The sequence below is a fragment of the Rhinopithecus roxellana genome, chromosome 1 (genome assembly GCF_007565055.1).
Source record: "Rhinopithecus roxellana isolate Shanxi Qingling chromosome 1, ASM756505v1, whole genome shotgun sequence".
Lineage (NCBI taxonomy): Eukaryota > Metazoa > Chordata > Mammalia > Primates > Cercopithecidae > Rhinopithecus > Rhinopithecus roxellana.
This window is the reverse complement of record NC_044549.1, coordinates 48542395-48560125: the sequence shown is the minus strand read 5'-3', so window position 1 is coordinate 48560125 and position 17731 is coordinate 48542395. Positions and strand designations below refer to the sequence as shown.

The 17731-nt window shown below is 50.5% G+C and overlaps 1 protein-coding gene across 4 annotated transcripts in view; it reads left to right on the top strand.

Moving 5' to 3' along the window:
• Nucleotides 1–17731, top strand: part of MGLL (monoglyceride lipase) — a 139709-nt gene that overhangs the window by 36956 nt on the left and 85022 nt on the right. For all 4 annotated transcript variants that reach the window (XM_010356651.2, XM_010356650.2, XM_010356652.2 and 1 more), the window contains exon 3: nucleotides 5532–5638. In XM_010356651.2, the coding sequence (XP_010354953.1) occupies nucleotides 5532–5638 (107 nt within the window). The remainder of the gene's footprint in view (nucleotides 1–5531; nucleotides 5639–17731) is intronic.

The window sequence follows — 17731 nt, the reverse complement described above, 5'->3', positions numbered from 1 at the left end:
TGGGCATTCCATTCTTCCTTTAAGGGAGCCTGGCATTGCTTCGACAAGGTCAGGCAGGAAGGAGGCTAGCTTTTTCCCCTCAGTGCTGGCCGTTCCGCGTGCTCTAGGGAACTGTCCCTTTAATTCTCTTGGCGGCCTCCTAGGGAGGCACCGTCATCCCCACTCTGGATGAGCAGTCGGGGACCAACAAGTCCAGCCAAGTCCAGAGTCTGGCCAGAACAGGCCAGCCCCTTTGGTGGAGGTGAACCCCTTTCATCTCAGCTCTGGTCTCTGCCTTTCAAGGCAGTCGTGGCTGCTGGTGTATTGCAGGCGTCTTGCCCATGGGGCTGGCAGTGACCATGAGAATGTGAGTTGTCCCTGGCCCCGAATCCTCCTCCTCATGCAGGAGGCAGGTGAGGCAGAGCAGATGGTCATGAAGGCAGAAGCCTGGATCCTGAGCTGCAGGGCCTCGGTGCACGTGCACACACATTGTCTCATTTTACCTCCAAACCCCTGGGAGGAGGCTGCAGTGTTCCTGTGTCTCAGGTGGAGAAACTGAGGCCCACGGAGGTCTAGGAACTGGCTCATGGGAGGGCCAGAGCTTCACCCCACACCTCCACATGGCAAGTGACTCACCTGGCAAGTGGCTCACCTGTGCCATTGGAGCAAAGGGCTTCCTAGCGGACAGTGATGGGGGCTTTCGTTAGCCCAGACAAGACCCCTGCCCCATCCGCATTTCCTTGTTTACCTTGTGACGTCGTTCTCTGAGGCGGGTGGTGTTGGGATTGTCCCCACCTCACAGGTGAGTGAACTGAGGCACAGGTGAGAGGTTAGGTCACCTGATTAACGAACAAAGGCATAAAGGGGGCATTCGTTTTTCAATGGAGAGGATAAAGTAGCCAGGTTTGTACATTCTGAGAGGCTCTGCGGCTTGTTCATCTCCAGGGCTGCGTGTGCTTTATTGGGAGCTGCCCCACCTCCCGGGGCTGGATGCCAGGCAGGCCATCTGCTTCTGGGGCTGGGCGCCCCTCCCACAGTCATTGCCTTCTCCCTGAACGACTGGCTCCCAACTGGCTGCAGCCGTTAAAGAAGTTCCAGGAAAAAGATCTTAGCCAGCCTCCTCTGCAACCTAATTTCTGCTGCTGTGGGTATTGCCTTGTCTGCATAAATGGCTCTGCTAATTTTCTGCTGCTGCGTGTTGTTGAGGTTGCAGACCGGCAAGGGAGGAAGGGCAGGAACCAACCACTTTCCTTGGCACCTGTTCAGGGCCCTGTCAGCCCCTTGATGAATGTTGTCTCTCGTCTCCCACTCCATTCACAGCAGCCCTGCACTCCTCACAAAGCTGAAGTCAGATCAGGTCGCTGCCCTGCTGAGTACCATCCTCTGCACAGAGGAGAACTCCAGCGCCCCATTGCTGCCCCTGGGGCTGTGGACCCAGCCTTCTGTGCACCTCTCACCTTCCTCCTCCACACGGTGTTCTGGACTCAGGGCCTTCCTTCTGTGCCTGGAATAGGCACACCTGTGTGTCCCCAGCAGGACCTCTGCACCAGGACAGCTCCCAGTCACTCAGACACTCAGGGGCCTTCCCTGGCGATTCCCTGGAGTCTAGGTCAGGCTCCCTTATCTGTCGACCCTCTCGTGGTGCTCACAGTGCTCCTCACAGTACACACTCACACATGTGTTCTCTGCTGAGCAACTGCAAGCTGTGTGCGGGCAGGGACAACGTTGTTTGTTCATCTCAGTGTCCCGGGGACCTGGCACATAATAAGCTCTCATTCACATTTGCAGACTCAGCTGAAGGAAAGTAGGACCCACTGTTGCTGCCATCACATTCTTTCTATTTCAACACCAAGGAGATAGGCTGAGGGCCATCAGGCAACTTGCCCAGGGTCCTGCGTGGTCACACTGGGAGTCCAACCAGGTTGTTCTGGCTGAACTTTGCTCTCTGTTCATAGCCTCCCAGCAACTGGGATGTGCATTTCCTCCACATCTGGGTTTCTCAGTGCTCAGTCATGTATGTTTTTAGAGCAGAAATAGAAGCACAATGTTTTGTAAAACCCTGAAGGGGAAGCTTCCACGCAGCACCCAGCATCCAGTGGTGAATGTGACCTTCCATCAGGAAGCCTGGAGCTGGGGTCTGTCCATTTACCCAGAGAGACAAATGCAGACACACATAGCTCAGGATATGGCCGGCTGTGTTCATGGCAACAGGGCGGGAAGCTGGGAAGGGCCGGGCCAGGCTGGGAAGAGGTCTGAAGAGAGGAAGGAGTGGCAGCAGTGGCTCCGCCTGCAGCAGGTGTGTGGGGAAGGAGGCGGAAGGTCTCGCAGGAGGAGGGGTGTGCTCACAGGGGGTGAGGTGAAGCATGTGGAAACCCTGGTGCCAGTAAGCACAGCACAGGCGGGCTTCCAGGAGGCTCTGCCCTGGGCACTGCAGTGGGCGGAGGAACCCTAGGACCACCCCCACCCCCAGTTGTTAAACATTTAACAGCACACTGTCACCTGGCCCATCTGGGCACCAGAAAGGAGGCCTCGGAACTTGGGAGCAGGGCAGAGGGGAAGAGGTGTTTCAGAGGCAGACAGGCTTTGTTCTGTTGCAGTGCAAAGTCTCTGGAAGGCTTAAAGCAGAAGAGTAACGTGATTTGATTTCACTTTGCTGGACAGATTTACAAAACACACTAAGGTCCTGGGAACATGTAAATATGGCAGCCAGGGGGAAGGGGAGATTGGGTTATCAGAATCCGGGTCCAGGAAGGATCTGAATCCAGGCACTAAGGAGAAACCTACTTACCACAACAGAAGCTGAAGATCAGAATGAGTCCAGGTGTCCAATGATGGGTTCTCAGGGTGCTAACCAGGCCTGGGGGTGGAAGTGTGGGGCTGTCGAAGACTGAGCCTGCAGGTGCTGCCAACGGGCTCTTCCTGTGTAAAGAGAAGGGTGGCAGTGGCCCCCACCGCCTGCAGTGGGATGGCTATATCGGTCAACCTTTATGGCTAGAACCCGTGGTCTACCCAGCATACCCCCCAGGGAGATTGGCTGCATTCTCACCATGCTTAAGTTCCACTTAGCCTCTGAGCAGCACCATGGCCTAAGCTCAACACTGTGATGAGAACAGGTGCTTCTCCACCTTGGCTGTACATCGGAGCCACTGTGGAGCTTTTCTAACCTCAGACCAATTAAACCCAGAGGTCCCCTGGGAATGGGACCCAGGTATCAGCCTTTTTGAAAGCTCCCCAGGTGACTCCAATATGTGGCCAAAGTTGAAAACCTCTGGATTAGAAGGAATTGCTGTAGAGTGAGAGACTACATGTTTTTGCACATATTGACTTGGTGCTGGATTCTCTTGACAGGCAATTCCAGGCATAATGGCAATGTCTTGTGCCATTTCTTTGGTTGCTAAATGGAACCCCGAAGTCCTTTTCTGCTGGGTGGCCCCTGGCTGCAGTGAGAGGCTGGAGAGTTGCATGATCCAGCTCAACGACTTGTCTGTCTGCATTAACAGTAGCCTGAATTATGACAGCAGTGGTTGTGCTCCCAAAGGGGGTTAAAGTATTTAAGCTATCCCTTCTGGAAGCACAGCCGCTTTTGAAGATGGAAGATGCTGACTGGTTAGAGGTTCCAGCCATGCTCCTTAGTAGCCAAGGGAAATGCAGGAAAGAAATCCCATCAGCCAACCCCAGAAATGTGAGGCGGGCAGGTGTCATTTACACAAGTACACATCTGATCGAGTGGAGGTGGCTGGGCATTCCATGGAGCAGTGAAGAAGGCATGAACATTCCTCTGCTGTTTTTAGGAAAAAGGAAGGAAAAAGGAAAAGGACAGATGGCAAAGGTGATTTGAAAAATGGGGCTAATTGAAGCACCATAAAACAAACTGGTGCCATTCTGCCTTTACACAACCTGGCCGAAAAGAGTCATAGGAAGAACACAGTTGTAGAATGAGGGGTCTGTGTCCTCAGCTGGGCCCCTGCTCATGTCGCTCGGCTGGGATACAGCTCTGGGGTCCAGTCCTCAGAGGGTTGTGGGCTGACGTCTAGGTGGGGCATTAGGAAGCAGGCAGTCAGCAGGGGAACCAGAGTGACGGTCAGCGGGGGTGTGCGGAGAGGCCAGGGCCAAGCAGAAAGGCCCAGGAGAGGTTGCCAGATGAGGCACTGGGGGCCTCCGCCGAGGCAACATCTGTCCTGACTCCATGGCTTGTGTTCTGAGCCCTACAGCAGCTTCTTGGAGATCAGAAAGCCAGTGGTAACATACTGTGAATGGCGTTTTGCCAACTTGCCCTGTGACTTGGACAACTTACTTAACTTTCTTTTTTTTTTTTTTTTTTTTTGAGATAGAGTCTCGCTCTGGCGTGCAGTGGCACAATCTTGGCTCAACTGCAACTGCAATCTTAGCCTCCTAAGTAGCTGGGATTACAGGTGTGTGCCACCACGCCTGGCTAATTTTTGTATTTTTTATAGTGATGGGGTTTTACCATGTTGACCAAGCTGGTCTCAAGTGATCTGCCTGCCTCAGCCTCCGTAAGTGCTGGAATTATAGGCATGAGCCACCTTGCCTGGCCCAACTGACTTAACCTCTATGCGTTTCACTCTCATCTGTAAAGAAGATAAATCATCTGATGACTGAAGGGTTAGAAATCTTGCATGTGGACTTGCAGAGGAACGGGTGCATAGTAAATAGGAAGGTGGCAGCTTGTTCTCCTCCCCCTCCTCTCTCCCCTCATCACCATTAGCAGCAGCAGAAGTTGGTGGGTATCCCTCATGGCATTTACTCCATGCCTGAAGGAGACTCTAGCTCTCCGTGGGTCTTCTGCTAAGAATATAGGTCTCGAAAATTGGATAGTTTGGAATCTAAATGCCGCCGCACTGGCCCCCAAGGGAGGAAGCAGACCGTGGTGTAGGACCTGCCTGCCATGCGCCAGCACTCTGCCTGGGCCATTGGCATCGATTAGCTCCCATGAGCCTCACAAGCACCCGCAGAGTGATGCTATTCTTACCATGTTACAGGCGAAGAAATGAAACTTCATGGGACCAGAGCTCTGCCTGAGGAGCCCACAGGAAGAGCGGGGATTTGGGCTCCATTCTGCGTGACTCTGAAGTTCAGCATTTTAACAGAAACTCCTCTAATTTGACAACGCCTGGAGCCCGTGGTGTGGCTCCTGGTGTTGCTGAGGTTGTGTAAGCTCTGGTGCTGCTGCAGCACAGTGGCAGCCATCTGGGTTTTTCTTTTTTGGAGACGGAGTCTCATTCTGTCACCTGGGCTGGAGTGTAGTGGCGCCATCTTGGCTCACTGCAACCTCTGCCTCCTGGGTTCAAGCAATTCTCCTGCCTCAGCCTCCCAAGTAGCTGGGACTGCAGGCGCACACTGCCACGCTCGGCTAATTTTTTTGTATTTTAGTAGAGACAGGGTTTCACCATGTTGGCCAGGCTGGTCTCGAACTCCTGAGCTCAGGCAATCTGCCCGCCTCAGCCTCCCAAAGTGCTGGAATTACAGGCGTGAGCCACCACGCCTAGCCCCATCTGGGCTTTCCTAACCAGGCTCCCTTCTCGTCCCTCCAGGGCCCTCATCTTTGTGTCCCACGGAGCCGGAGAGCACTGTGGCCGCTATGAAGAGCTGGCTCAGATGCTGATGGGGCTGGACCTGCTGGTGTTCGCCCACGACCATGGTGAGTGTCCCAGGGCGCCGTCAGAGCTGGTCGGGCCCTGACAATTTGGAGATCTCCCTCTCTAGTCCATCTCACCGCCAGCATCCTTCCTTCTCAATTCTTCTATTCCCCATGGATGTTTCTAAGTAAAAAAATGTAGTTACATAAACAAAAAAAAATGTCTGAGGGGCAGATTCTGTAGCGTCTGAGACTGAATGCAGGCTGATTAGAAACCTCAACTGGAAAACAAAGTTGGATATGTTTATCTCAGAACTTACCCGAGGCCAAGGAATTCTTTCCTGCATTTGTAAAGTGCTTTCTCTCAAAATGGGCCCTGGTTTTTCTCCAAGTGCCCTCAAATGGACATGATGTAGTCAGTTCAAGTGCAATGTAAATCCCGGTTTAACCACACGAGGTTTACCAAGCATTTCAGACCAGGAGAATAGTAGAAGCCTCAACAGGCCATATTGGTCACAAGAAAACCCAACACACATACATATACAGGGACACACACCCACCCATGCATATAGTCATACACATATGTGCACACACATACACATGCACACATACATACCCACACATGCACACCTGTACCTATACACATACACATAAAACACACATACACACATACATGCACATGTGCACACACACATACACACATATACACACATTCATACATACATATAGACATATACATGCATGCATAAACATACATCCATACACAAACACACACACACAACCCCAGGCCAGGTCTTTGATTCTTTGTCCTGTAGCAAAATCCACAACCGTCAAAATCCAGTGATCGTTGCCTGAGTCAGTACGTAGTTTCATAATCATGTTTGCAACATTCTCTATGGCTGGGAAGTCTCCCAGTTTAGTTCTTTGCCTAACACTTTTTAAAATTAAGACTTCCCTGTGACTAAACACGGTGATTTCCCCAAAGCTTCATTGTAAAATTCTATAATTGTGGCCCAGATCCAGAAATGTTGCTTCTGTTTTATCTGATTTGAATATTGATAATAATTAAGTGACGTCTCTGGAAAGAGGGGCAGGGGAGCAGTGACAAAGGCCTGGGAGTCCTTGTAAATGCAGAAGAGCCTTATCTGTACGGAGAAGCTGCACGGGAGGTGAAAAGCTTGCTGGGACATTCTGTAGGTAAAGAGCTGCAAATGTGATTTGCCAGGAGCTCTTATTCAGCTGGATATATACAAGCGTCCTCGTAACTGACAGTATTGACTAATTCTTTCTTATCATAGTTGTGACGTTCTTTAGTGCTTTGCAAACTATCCCAGTAATATTTGTGAGACTGTTTGAGGAATGATATTTGAGGATTATCTCTGAGGCTTTTAGTACGGGGACTGTGTCATTATTAACTTTGTTACTTCTTACATGTAAAAGCCTCAGATAGGAATTTTTTTTCCTATTGCATTTGCATCCTTTAAAATTTGTTACACTCATCATCGTTATGTTCTAGAGACATCCTGAAGGCAAAAAATATTTGTACTATGCAGCTAGAGTCCCAAGAATCTATTTTGTATCTTAGCACTAACCACCTTCTTATCAGATAAAACTTGGCCAAATCTGTGGGGTTAAGTAAATGTTGCTCCTTGTTTATTTTGTCTGACTGTGGCACTTGGAGAAACAATTTTAAAAGCCTCCTTTTTTAGAATAAAGGGAGAAAAGAAACAGCCCACCTTTGATGTTTCCAGAATAACATCTAAAGCTGAGGCAGAGCTCTCTGTGACATTCTAAATATAGTACGAAAGTGGTTGTTGGTGTTCACCTGTTTCAAGCTCTTTGAATGACTCATGGAAATCTCCCTGGCAAGTGTTTAAGGAAAGTGTTTAATTCAAGAAATGAACCCTGTTGGCTTGCATGTGTGACTTTTGTTGTCTATGGATGAAAATGACTGTGGCTTGCTTAGTAGAAGGAAGCCAAGTAAGTGGGCTGCCATTTCGGGGATCTTGTGCAGGCTGGTGATGCAGGTACTGGTGGCTCGTGATCTTGGCTGTATTTCCTTCTTGCTGAGAAATGTGCTAGTAAGTGAAGAAGGAAGGATTTGAACCCAGGTCAAAACTTCCTGAGAAGGTTGGGGAGGGAGAGGAGCAAATGGATGCTAAATCTGACGCATACTGATTTTACTACCATGAGTCTCATTGCTCATTGCATTATAGTATTTCACTGTTCAGCATTTTAACAGCAAACCCTCTTATTTAATAAGGCCTGGAATCCACGGTGTGTCTCCTGATGCATTGCTGAGGTTATGTAAGTTCCTGCGCTGCTCCATTACAGTCACAGCTGTCTAGACTTTTCTAAGAAAAAAATGTATTACTGTATACCAATGTTTCCAGGCACAAATGCCTACAGAGATCTATGCGGACTGCATTCTTTCCAACATAGCTTTTATTTATTTATTTATTTTTATTTTTTTTTTGAGATGGAGTCTCGCTCTGTCACCCAGGCTAGAGTGCAGTGGCGTGATCTCAACTCACTGCAACCTCCGTCGCCCAGGTTCAAGGGATTCTTCGTCTGAGCCTCCTGAGTAGCTGGGACTATAGGCGCCTGCCACTATGTCTGGCTAATTTTTGTATTTTTGGTAGAGATGGGGTTTCACCATGTTGGCCAGGCTGGTCTCGAACTCCTGACCTTAGGTGATCCACTCTCCTCAGCCTCCCAAAGTGCCAGGGTTACATGCGTGAGCCACCGTGCTCAGCCCAACATAGCTTTTAAATTTAAATAAAGCAGGCCAGATGCAATGGTTCACACCTGTAGTCCCAGCACTTTGAGAGGCTCAGGTGGAAGGATCGCTTGAGGCCAGGAGTTTGAGACCAGCACAGGCAACAGAGTGAGATCCCGTTTCTACAAAAAAAAATTTTTTTTTTAATTAGCTGGTCACCATGGTATGTACCTATAGTGCCAGCTACTTAGGTGGCTGAGGTGGGAAGATCACTTGAGCCTGAGAGTTCAAGGCTGCAGTAAGCCATGATCACACCATTGTACCCAGCCGAGGGGAAAGTGCAAGATCCTGTCTCAAAAAGAAAAATAAATAAATAAAGCAAATATTGGGAGACTTTCAGGGTATTTATTGTGCCCATTGGAGATACACTGAAAACTAAAAACAGAACTAAAAACACTGCTGCAGGGCCCATGACACCTCCGGGCTCCAATGTCCAAACCTCCGATGTCTTTAGCCATGTTGTCATCTGCACTCCAGGGTGTCGCTGGAAGCATGCTACTGCAGCTTTCATCCCAGACAGCAAAAGGGCTCAGACACTAATACACCCAGTTCAGGGCCCACTCAACAGGGAGTCCAAGCCGTGTGATCTGGACCTTTTTTAACTATCGCCAGTCTTAATGTTCTCATCTACCAAATGGGCAAGATAATGCTGTCCTATGGCAGAAGATTGAGGTACAGAGCAAGATCCTGTCTCAAAAAAAATTTGAAATAAAGCAAATATTGGGAGAATGTCAGGGCATTTATTTGACAGATTGCTGTGAGATAATGCATCAAGGGCCCAGCAGTGTGTGCTGCGTTCTTCCCCTTCACTCTGCCCTGTCCAAGTCCCCTCCAGCTACAATGTAGACCGGCTGCTGTGCTATGTACCCAGGTGGGCGTGACCCCAGGGCTCTGAGCAAGACCAGCAGGACTGAGGCTGGGAGTTAGGTTCTTGTCCCAGTGTGGCTGCCCTGAGTGGGCTGGGTCACCCCTCAGGCCTGCACAGGCTGTTCTGAAGATACAGTGAAGCAATAGACAGGAAAATGCTTTACAAAGTAGACAGAGCTGCCTACGGTAGTTTCACTGCCAGTTTCTATGACACAATTTATGGAAACACTGGCTTCTGTAAATCTGACGCTAACTGATTTTACTACCATGGGTCTCGTTGCTCAATGCATTACAGTATTTCACTGTTCAGACAGAAACCTCTAGGCACTGTGGTTGTGGCAGTCTGGCTGTGTCTCCAGCATGCCTGGTAGATTGGTGGGCTCACAGTCATGTTCAATAAGCATCTAATTTAACTTTGTTTTCCATTTTAACCTCAGAATTTGTACAGAATGACCTCATGGGTTTGAACAGCTTGCCAGCAGTGAAAATTGTGATTCCTGTCATTTATTCAGTGTCAACTGCATGCCAGGCTCTGTACTGGGCAATTTTCTCATATGATCTCTAATTTCTCATAACAATTAATCTTATTATCCCCATTTTATAAGTGAGGAACCTGTGGCTGTATAGTCAAGCAGACCCATTCTCATTGCACATGTGTTAGCAAAGGGAAGTTTCGTGTTCTTCCAGGGCACGTGACGTCTGAGACAGGTGCAAGGACTCCATGGCACCATCAGTGCCCGGGGTTCCATCTGTAGTTTGCTCAGCTGGTACTACTTAGCATGTGGCTTTCATCTGTGTGGGCACTGCCTCCGGCCTCATGTTTTAACAGGTAGATGAAGCAGGAAGTGACAGAGAAAAAGGGCTGGGCTCCAGGATTTCTAAGGAACGCAAACCTTCCTTAGAAATCCTGGAAGACTCTAGCCACACCACATTGACCAGCGCTGTTCACAGGGCTCTGCCTAGCTGCAAGGGAGGCAGGAACTGTAATCTGTTAACTACTGAGCCAAACAACAGAAACTTGTGTTGGTAAGGTAGACACAGAGAATGGACATTACTGATGGCTATCTGTCTCTGCCACGCCACACTCCCAGGTTTATTATTAAATGATCATTTCCCCAGTTGTTTCTACTTTATGTATTTTCTGGGCATTTCAACTCACTCACAGGGTTTCCTTTCTTCTCACCCATCCTTGTGTTCTTTCTGAAGGTTTTGGTGTGAAGGCTATTAGTATTGACATCATTAATAAGTATTGATTGAAGTTCCTAATTGGGCGTTTGTTCTGGGTGAGGTGTGAAGCAAGGAGAAATGCGTGGACACAGTAACTGTTGTCCTAATGAGAACATGGCCTGTCTTCCCCAGAGAAAGCCAGCAGTCCCTCTCTAAGGGCATAGCTTTTTAGAGTATGTATTATCCTGTGTGGGAACTATTCCTTCAGGCCAAGGCAGCTACTGCAGGCAAAGACAGTGTCTTACACTGTGTTGTCCATCCACTTGTCTCCCTCCCCCAAGAACCTTCTCGTCATCTTTGCACAGCGCAGTCCATTCCTGGACTGAGCAGGAAGTGGAGGCATCACCAGTGTTTGTTGAATGACTGGAAGAGTTTATAAGCTGAAATAGATCAGACCAGAAATGCTTTAAATATTAAGGGTAGAACATCCACATTGAGGTATCCATGTAAGCAGGGCACTGCCGGGTCCCCTCAATGAGGAGAGGGTCCAGCAATGTGGCCACTGGACCTGAGTCTGGTGACCAAGCAGGTGGAGAGCCTGTAAGTGCCGTGGAGGCACTGCTGGGACAGAGGCACCACAAGGCCAGCAGCTTGGACAGGGGTGTGGCACCTCTGGGGCTCAAGGCATCCTCAGTGCCTGGAGGGCCGGCAGGGTGGCCGGCAGGGTGGCCAGGTCTTGTCGGGAGAGTGGAAGCTTGTCAGCAGGAAGAAGGGCTCCGATCATTAAGAGCCATGATTCTCACCTTGGCTACGGTCAGGATCACTGGGGAGTCAAAAAATCCTTAAGCCTGGACTCCCCCTCCCCTACCCCTCAGAGATCCTGATTTGTTGGTCTTTAGTGTGACCTGGGCATCAGGATTTTAAAAGATACACGAGGCGATTCTCGTGTGCAGCCCAGGTTGAGAACCACCACCAAGCAGAGGAGGCCACACAGGCACAGTTTGGAGCCGGTGAAGACAGGATTTATTGGGAAGGACTCTGGGGCCTGGAAGGATGGAAGGCCACCAGGAGACTTTGGAGATTCTCAGGAGAGGGGCCCCAGGGCAGGGCCCATGAGGGAGAGGTGCATGGGCAGACAGAAACAGAGGGGCTGCTGCCATGTGTGAACAGGTGGGGACACCAGAAGATGGGATTTTCTGCAACATCCTAAATATAGCAGGGAGAAAACCGGGGCTGGCATCCTCTTGGTCCCTGGGTCTGCCAGCTGCTGCAGTGACTCACTGGAAACCCCTCAGCCTTCCACGCAGGCAGAAGGGCCCGTCTCACCCCCAGGGGGCCAGGAGGACTCCAAGAGGAGGGCACACACGGCCCCACCCGGGAGGTGCCGCTGCGAGAGACGGCAGGAATCTGAGGCCCATTTCACCTTGGAAGGCGCCAGCAGGCCTGCATTCCTGCTGGAAAGGGCCCTCCCCCAGGGAGCAGCCTCCTGACTTCCTAACGTACATGCTCGGCTCCAAGCGCACTTGCTGGGGCCAGAGAAGCCTCCTCTGTATTTACAGAGTATAAAGGAACCATCCTCAACTGATTAACAGTGAATTAATTATCTGCAAATATTTGAGGGAAAGTGTTAAAGAGGGCTGTGTGTGTGTGTTTTAACTCAGCTGGGGCACATGAGAAGAGGAAGTTTTGAGGTAATGTCTGTGGGCGGCAGTTAAGCGCGGTTCTTTTAGGCGGGTGGGTCCTACCCAGTCAGAAGAAGAGTATTTAGGAAATTCAGGGGGAATAATTGTATACAAGTGTTTTTCATCCAGGGAGACAGATTTGAGTCAAGGTCTCTTGCTGGAAGTATTCTAAAATAAACTGCCATCGGTTACAAGTAATATATTTTTGTTTGAAACGTTTGAAAAATGCATTAACCGTTTTTCTTGCCTTAATAAATACGAGAATTAAAATAACAGAGTGAGTTGCCCTTTAAGGCTTCAAGAGTTCATGGGGGCCCAACTCCGAGGGTGGGTGACAGTGAACTTGCTGCAACTCGTAGAGTGTGGGAGAGTGGACCATGCCACCCTGAGGCCCGCAGGGTCTCTGCTGTTGCCAACTCCTTCCCTTCCTCTCCCTGCCTCCTCCTCTTCCCTCTTCATTCACTATTAAGCATAGTGAATGCTCCACCTTTGATGAAAGTCTGTTGAGTTTATTTGGTGTAAACCTCGGATATGAGTTCGTGTGCCCTCTCTGATATGAGGTCATTTGCCTCTTTGTTGAACAAAACAAAAACCTCCATGCGGCTTAGTTGCTCATTTGTAAAATGATGACCGTGATAATAACAAGGTTGCTCTGTGGCCGTGGAGATGAAATGAGATAGCACAGGGTCTGAAACTCCAGTGGCAGCAGCATCTCCAGGAAGGCCTGTTGAAAGCCAGATGGCTGGGCCCACCCCAGGATTCAGATTCAGTTGGTCTGCTGTGGGGCCCAAGAATATGCTTTTCTAACAGGCCGCCGGGGGTGATGCTGCTGCTGCTGCTGCTAAGGACCCCTGAGAGAGTGTGTGTAAAAAACCATACACAATGCCAGGCATCTATTAGACATGCAGCACCTGCCAGCTCACCTGCAAAGCAAGGTGCAGGGAGACATTGCAGCTATTGAAAGTTCTGGGCCGGGCGTGGTGGCTCAAGCCTGTAATCCCAGCACTTTGGGAGGCCGAGACGGGCGGATCATGAGGTCAGGAGATCGAGACCATCCTGGCTAACACGGTGAAACCCCGTCCCTACCAAAAAATACAAAAATCTAGCCGGGCGAGGTGGCGTGCGCCTGTAGTCCCAGCTACTCTGGAGGCTGAGGCAGGAGAATGGCGGGAACCCAGGAGGTGGAGCTTGCAGTGAGCTGAGATCCGGCCACTGCACTCCAGCCTGGGCGACAGAGCGAGACTCCATCTCAAAAAAAAAAAAAAAAAAAAAAAAAAAAAAAGAAAGTTCTGGCCCAGACTTCAAAAGGATGCTTCCTCAAGGAGGTGAGACTGAACAGGGAAATATGGAGAAAGAGCATTCAGGTGAAGGAACTCTTCTTCATTCATTCTTTGATACTCACTGAGTGCCCAACTGCACTCCTAACTGTTCTAGGCACAGAAGTCCAGCAGTGAGCCAGGCAGACATGAGTGAATAAGGAGAAATGTTATGTCCTGCCAAGTGCAGGGGAGGCAAGAGGCTGCCAGGGAGAGGGGCTCCCTCTGCCCAGCAGTTCGGGAAGCCTTTCAAGAGGCTGTGGCAGTCATCTGGACCCGTTCTTGCCAAGGTCCAGGTGGCAGAGGGAGTCTAGAGCTGGGAACAGTCAGTGCATAGGCCCGGGGGCAGGGGCTAGCAGGGTGCTCCCAGGTTGCCAGCAAGCCAGGATGCAGTGAGCAGTGATGGGTAGAGGCGTTATGGGCCCAAGGAGGAGGAGCAGAGGCTGCTCTGGGATGTTGGAAGCCACTGGAGGGAGGGCTGCAAGCAGGGGAGCAATATACTGTGATGTGTGTGGTTTCTGAACGACCCGAGGCTGCTGCGTGAAGACAGATTGCAAGGCGAAGACAGGGAGTGTGGGGAGGACTTTGGGCCGCCAGGCTGGGAGGGACTTGCTGTGTGCTGTGTGGCAGTGTCAACGAGACCTCTCTGAGCCATGAACTTGGGTGGTGACCCTAGGAATAAAGAGGCCTGAGCAGAGTGGAGAGACGCAGAGATAAAAGCAACAAGATTTGGCAGAGAGGTGAGAGACAGGGAAGGCCCAACAGTGGCGAGTCTGAGTCTCTTTGTAATGACATCTGCCTCTAGAAACGGAAGGCTGAGTTCTAGTCTGCATCATACTGAACGATGTCTCAGGGTCCCTCCCCCAAGTCCACATGTTGTGGATGCCACTTAAGGCAGTGAGATGAGAGCAGGTGCAGTCCTTTAACAAGTCCCCATCACGCTGTCCTGGTCCAGAGCCAGCCCGGCACAGCCTGTATCCACCCCACCTGCCTAGGCCTCTTCTGTCTTGTGGTGACCCCCATGGCCTGTCCTAAGAAGACACAAGTACTGAGCCCCCAGCATGTGCTCAACACTGTGTTTATGTGTTCCCACCTTATCTGACTTGTCCGTATAGCACTTCCAGGAGGCAAGACTGTTGTCCCCCTCTTACTGTTGAGGAAGCTGAGGCACAGACAGGTTAAGCCACCTGCCCAAGGTGGCATGGCTGCTACGTGGCAGAGCCTAGATTCAAGCCCAAGCTGTCTGGCTCTAGAGTTCAAGGGGTCTAGAACTTGGGCCCTTGTGGGGACCCTGGTCTCAAAGCAGCAGCCCACAGCATTCTTGAGCCCCTCAAAAATAACAATATTCACAAGCACAGAACCTCACAGTTTATAAGGGGCTTCCTCAAACATCTCATTCCATCTCAGTAACCCTGGGAGGAAACCAGCCCAGGCTGGAGCCCAGTTGTTGCCTTCAAATCTGCTGAGAGTGCCTTAGTGCGCCCAGGCTGATGTAACAGAACACTCTAGACTGGGTGGCTGGGAAACAGCAGGGATCTATTCCTCATAGTTCTGGAGGCCGGGAAGTCCGAGGTCAGGGTGCTGAGAGATTCTGTGTCTGGTGAGGGAACCACCTCCTGGTTCATAGATGATGCTTTCTCACTGTGTCCTCATATGGTGGGAAGAGGGCTAGAGAGCTCTGCAGCCCCTTTAATAAGTCCTCTAACCCCATTCATGAGGCCTCTGCCCCCATGACCTATCACCTCCCAAAGGCCCCACCTCCCAACACCATCACCTTTGGGGTTGGGATTTCAACATGAATTCCGAGGGGAGACAAACATTCACACCACAGCAGAGAGCAGAGTTTTGGATGCATACAGAGCCCCCTGCAAATCCAGCCTCTCCCTAGTTGCTGGGTCAGCTGGAGTCTGTGGCTTTAACCCCACGGGAACCTCAGCTTTCCTGCTTGTAAGAGGAGCAGCCAGGCTACTCCCTCAAGAGTGCTGTGGGAGTGCTTGGCATGCAGTAGCGTGCAGGACAGTTCACGTGACCTTCCTTCCACCAGCCTTTGCACAGGTGTGAAACAGGTTCAGCTTTGGAGAGACAGACCTTGGCTCTAATTTGCTCTGTGGCCTTGGCAAGTTACTTGACTTCTCTGGACTTCACACTCCTCATCTGTAAAATGGGCTAACAAATACCAGCCTGTGGGGTGCTGTCAGAAGTGAACTACCAATGCAGCGTGCTGTCTGCACTTAGAGATTGGGGGAGCAGGAGCTCTGGAACCAGACAGATGAGGCCTCGAATTGTGGCTTCATCCTTTACTACCTGTGCGGACTTGGCAAGTCTGCACAATCCCCTAAGTTGAAAAAGTAGGGCTGATAAGGCTTGCTGGGGTTATCCCAGGGATTCAATGAGGTGAAGTATATAGGGTGCTTGGTTCGGAGCCTAGGGTTTGGTAAACGCAGGTTTTCTTTCTTCCTCCCATGACACCTCTTTTGCTTTTTGAGGGACGGTAGGAAAATGCGAGGCTCAGATGCCCTGAGAGACGCTGGTGTGAGACCCACCATTGCACCACTGTTGTGTTGAGAAACAGAACCTCATGGAGGCCAGGAGGAGTCCTTCCCAAGACAGCCAGGACTGTTGCCACCAGGCTGAGGTCCCCCACCTGTCTGCTCCCCACATACATGCTGCCCCTGGTGTTCTACTACCCTGGATTAAAATTAACGTAGGGCTTCTCTTTATAATTTTCAAATGCCCCTTGAGTTAACTGCAGATGGTAAGTATGGCACTAAGTCCTAGAATGATGCAGAGCCAGTGGTGGACATTTGTCTTCTTCCTAAGGCAGATGAAAACCTTTCAAGATAAATGGAGGAGGTCGGGCATGGTGGCTCACTCCTGTAACCCTAGCACCTTGGGAGGCTGAGGGGGAAGGACTGCTTGAGCCCAGGGGTTTGAGACCAGCCTGGACAACTGTCAAAACCCTGTCTCTATAAAAAACACAAGGGTTAGCAGTGCTTAAAAGTGCATGCCTATGATCTCAGCTACTTGGGAGGCTGAGGCGGGAGCTACTTGAGAGCTACTTGGGATCGCTTGAGCCTGGGAGGTCAAGGCTGCAGTGAGCTGTGATTTCACCACTGCACTCCAGCCTGGGCGACAGAGCGAGACCCTATCACAAAAAATAAAATAAAATGCATAACTGGAGGAAGGCAGAAATAGTAAAGGGTTGCCTTGTGATGAGCAGGACCAGAGGGAGGATGGTCGCTGGGGCCACAAAGCTCACGGTGAGCAGAGAGCAGCTGCCTCTGCTCCTGTTGGTCCGGGAGCCAGGCCTTCAGGGAGGCAGGATTGGGAGGGTAACTGCCTGAGGCAATGAGCAATTGTGGTTCCTGCTTACATGGGCTTGGCTAGCACGAATCGTAGGATTGAGACATAGGCAGATGTGGGTTTAAGCAGGCTTCTGGGGCCTTATTAGGGCCAAGCAGCATAAAGGGAAAGAGGAAATAGATAAATCATTCAGTCTTGTGACCTTGGACACATATCCTTGTGACCCTGGTCACCCTGTCTGTGACCCTAGATACCTAGCCTTTCCTTGGGCTCTCAACCTTATGACCTCAACATTCACCCTTGTGACCTTGAGTACCCAGCCTGATAACCTTGGGTGCTCAGCCTTGTGACCTTGGGCACTCAGCCTGTGACCCTTGGCACTCACCCTTGTAACCCTGGGCAACCAGCCTTGTGACCTTGGGCAAGTCACTGAGCCTCTCACCTTGGATCACAGGCCAAGTGGTTAAAGCTGTTTAAAGACTCCAACAGGGTTTTGTGGCCTGGCTTTGCTCCATACAGCCCTGCCTCCTGGAGTCTATTCCATTATTCTTAGATATTCACTGTTCATTTACAAGACTCCCTTTGTGCAGCTGCACCTGGCCCTCATGCCTTAGTTCTTTGACCAACCCACACCATGGCTTGGGCATGGCACTCTCCCTCCTGCTATCTTGATTCTTTCTGAAAGGTGAAGAGACCTGGAGTGGACAAGACCTGCCCTGGAGAGTCTATATCCTCCAAGGGGCTGTGGGGAGGGTCCCGGAAACCGAGAGGGCTGGGCACCGCATTCTTTCCCACCTTATGCAGGGCCACTCAGCTCTTTTTCTATAGAAGATTTCATTTGATTAAAGGATTCACTTCAAAAAAATTTTTTCAGGGCGAGGCACAGTGGTTCACATCTATAATTCCAGCACTTTGGGAGGCTGAGGTGTGAGGATCGCTTGAGGCCAGGAGTTTGAGACCAGTCTGGGCAATAGGATGTGACTGTCTCTACAAAAATAATACAAAAATTAGCTGGATGCAGTGGCGTGCACCTGACCCCACT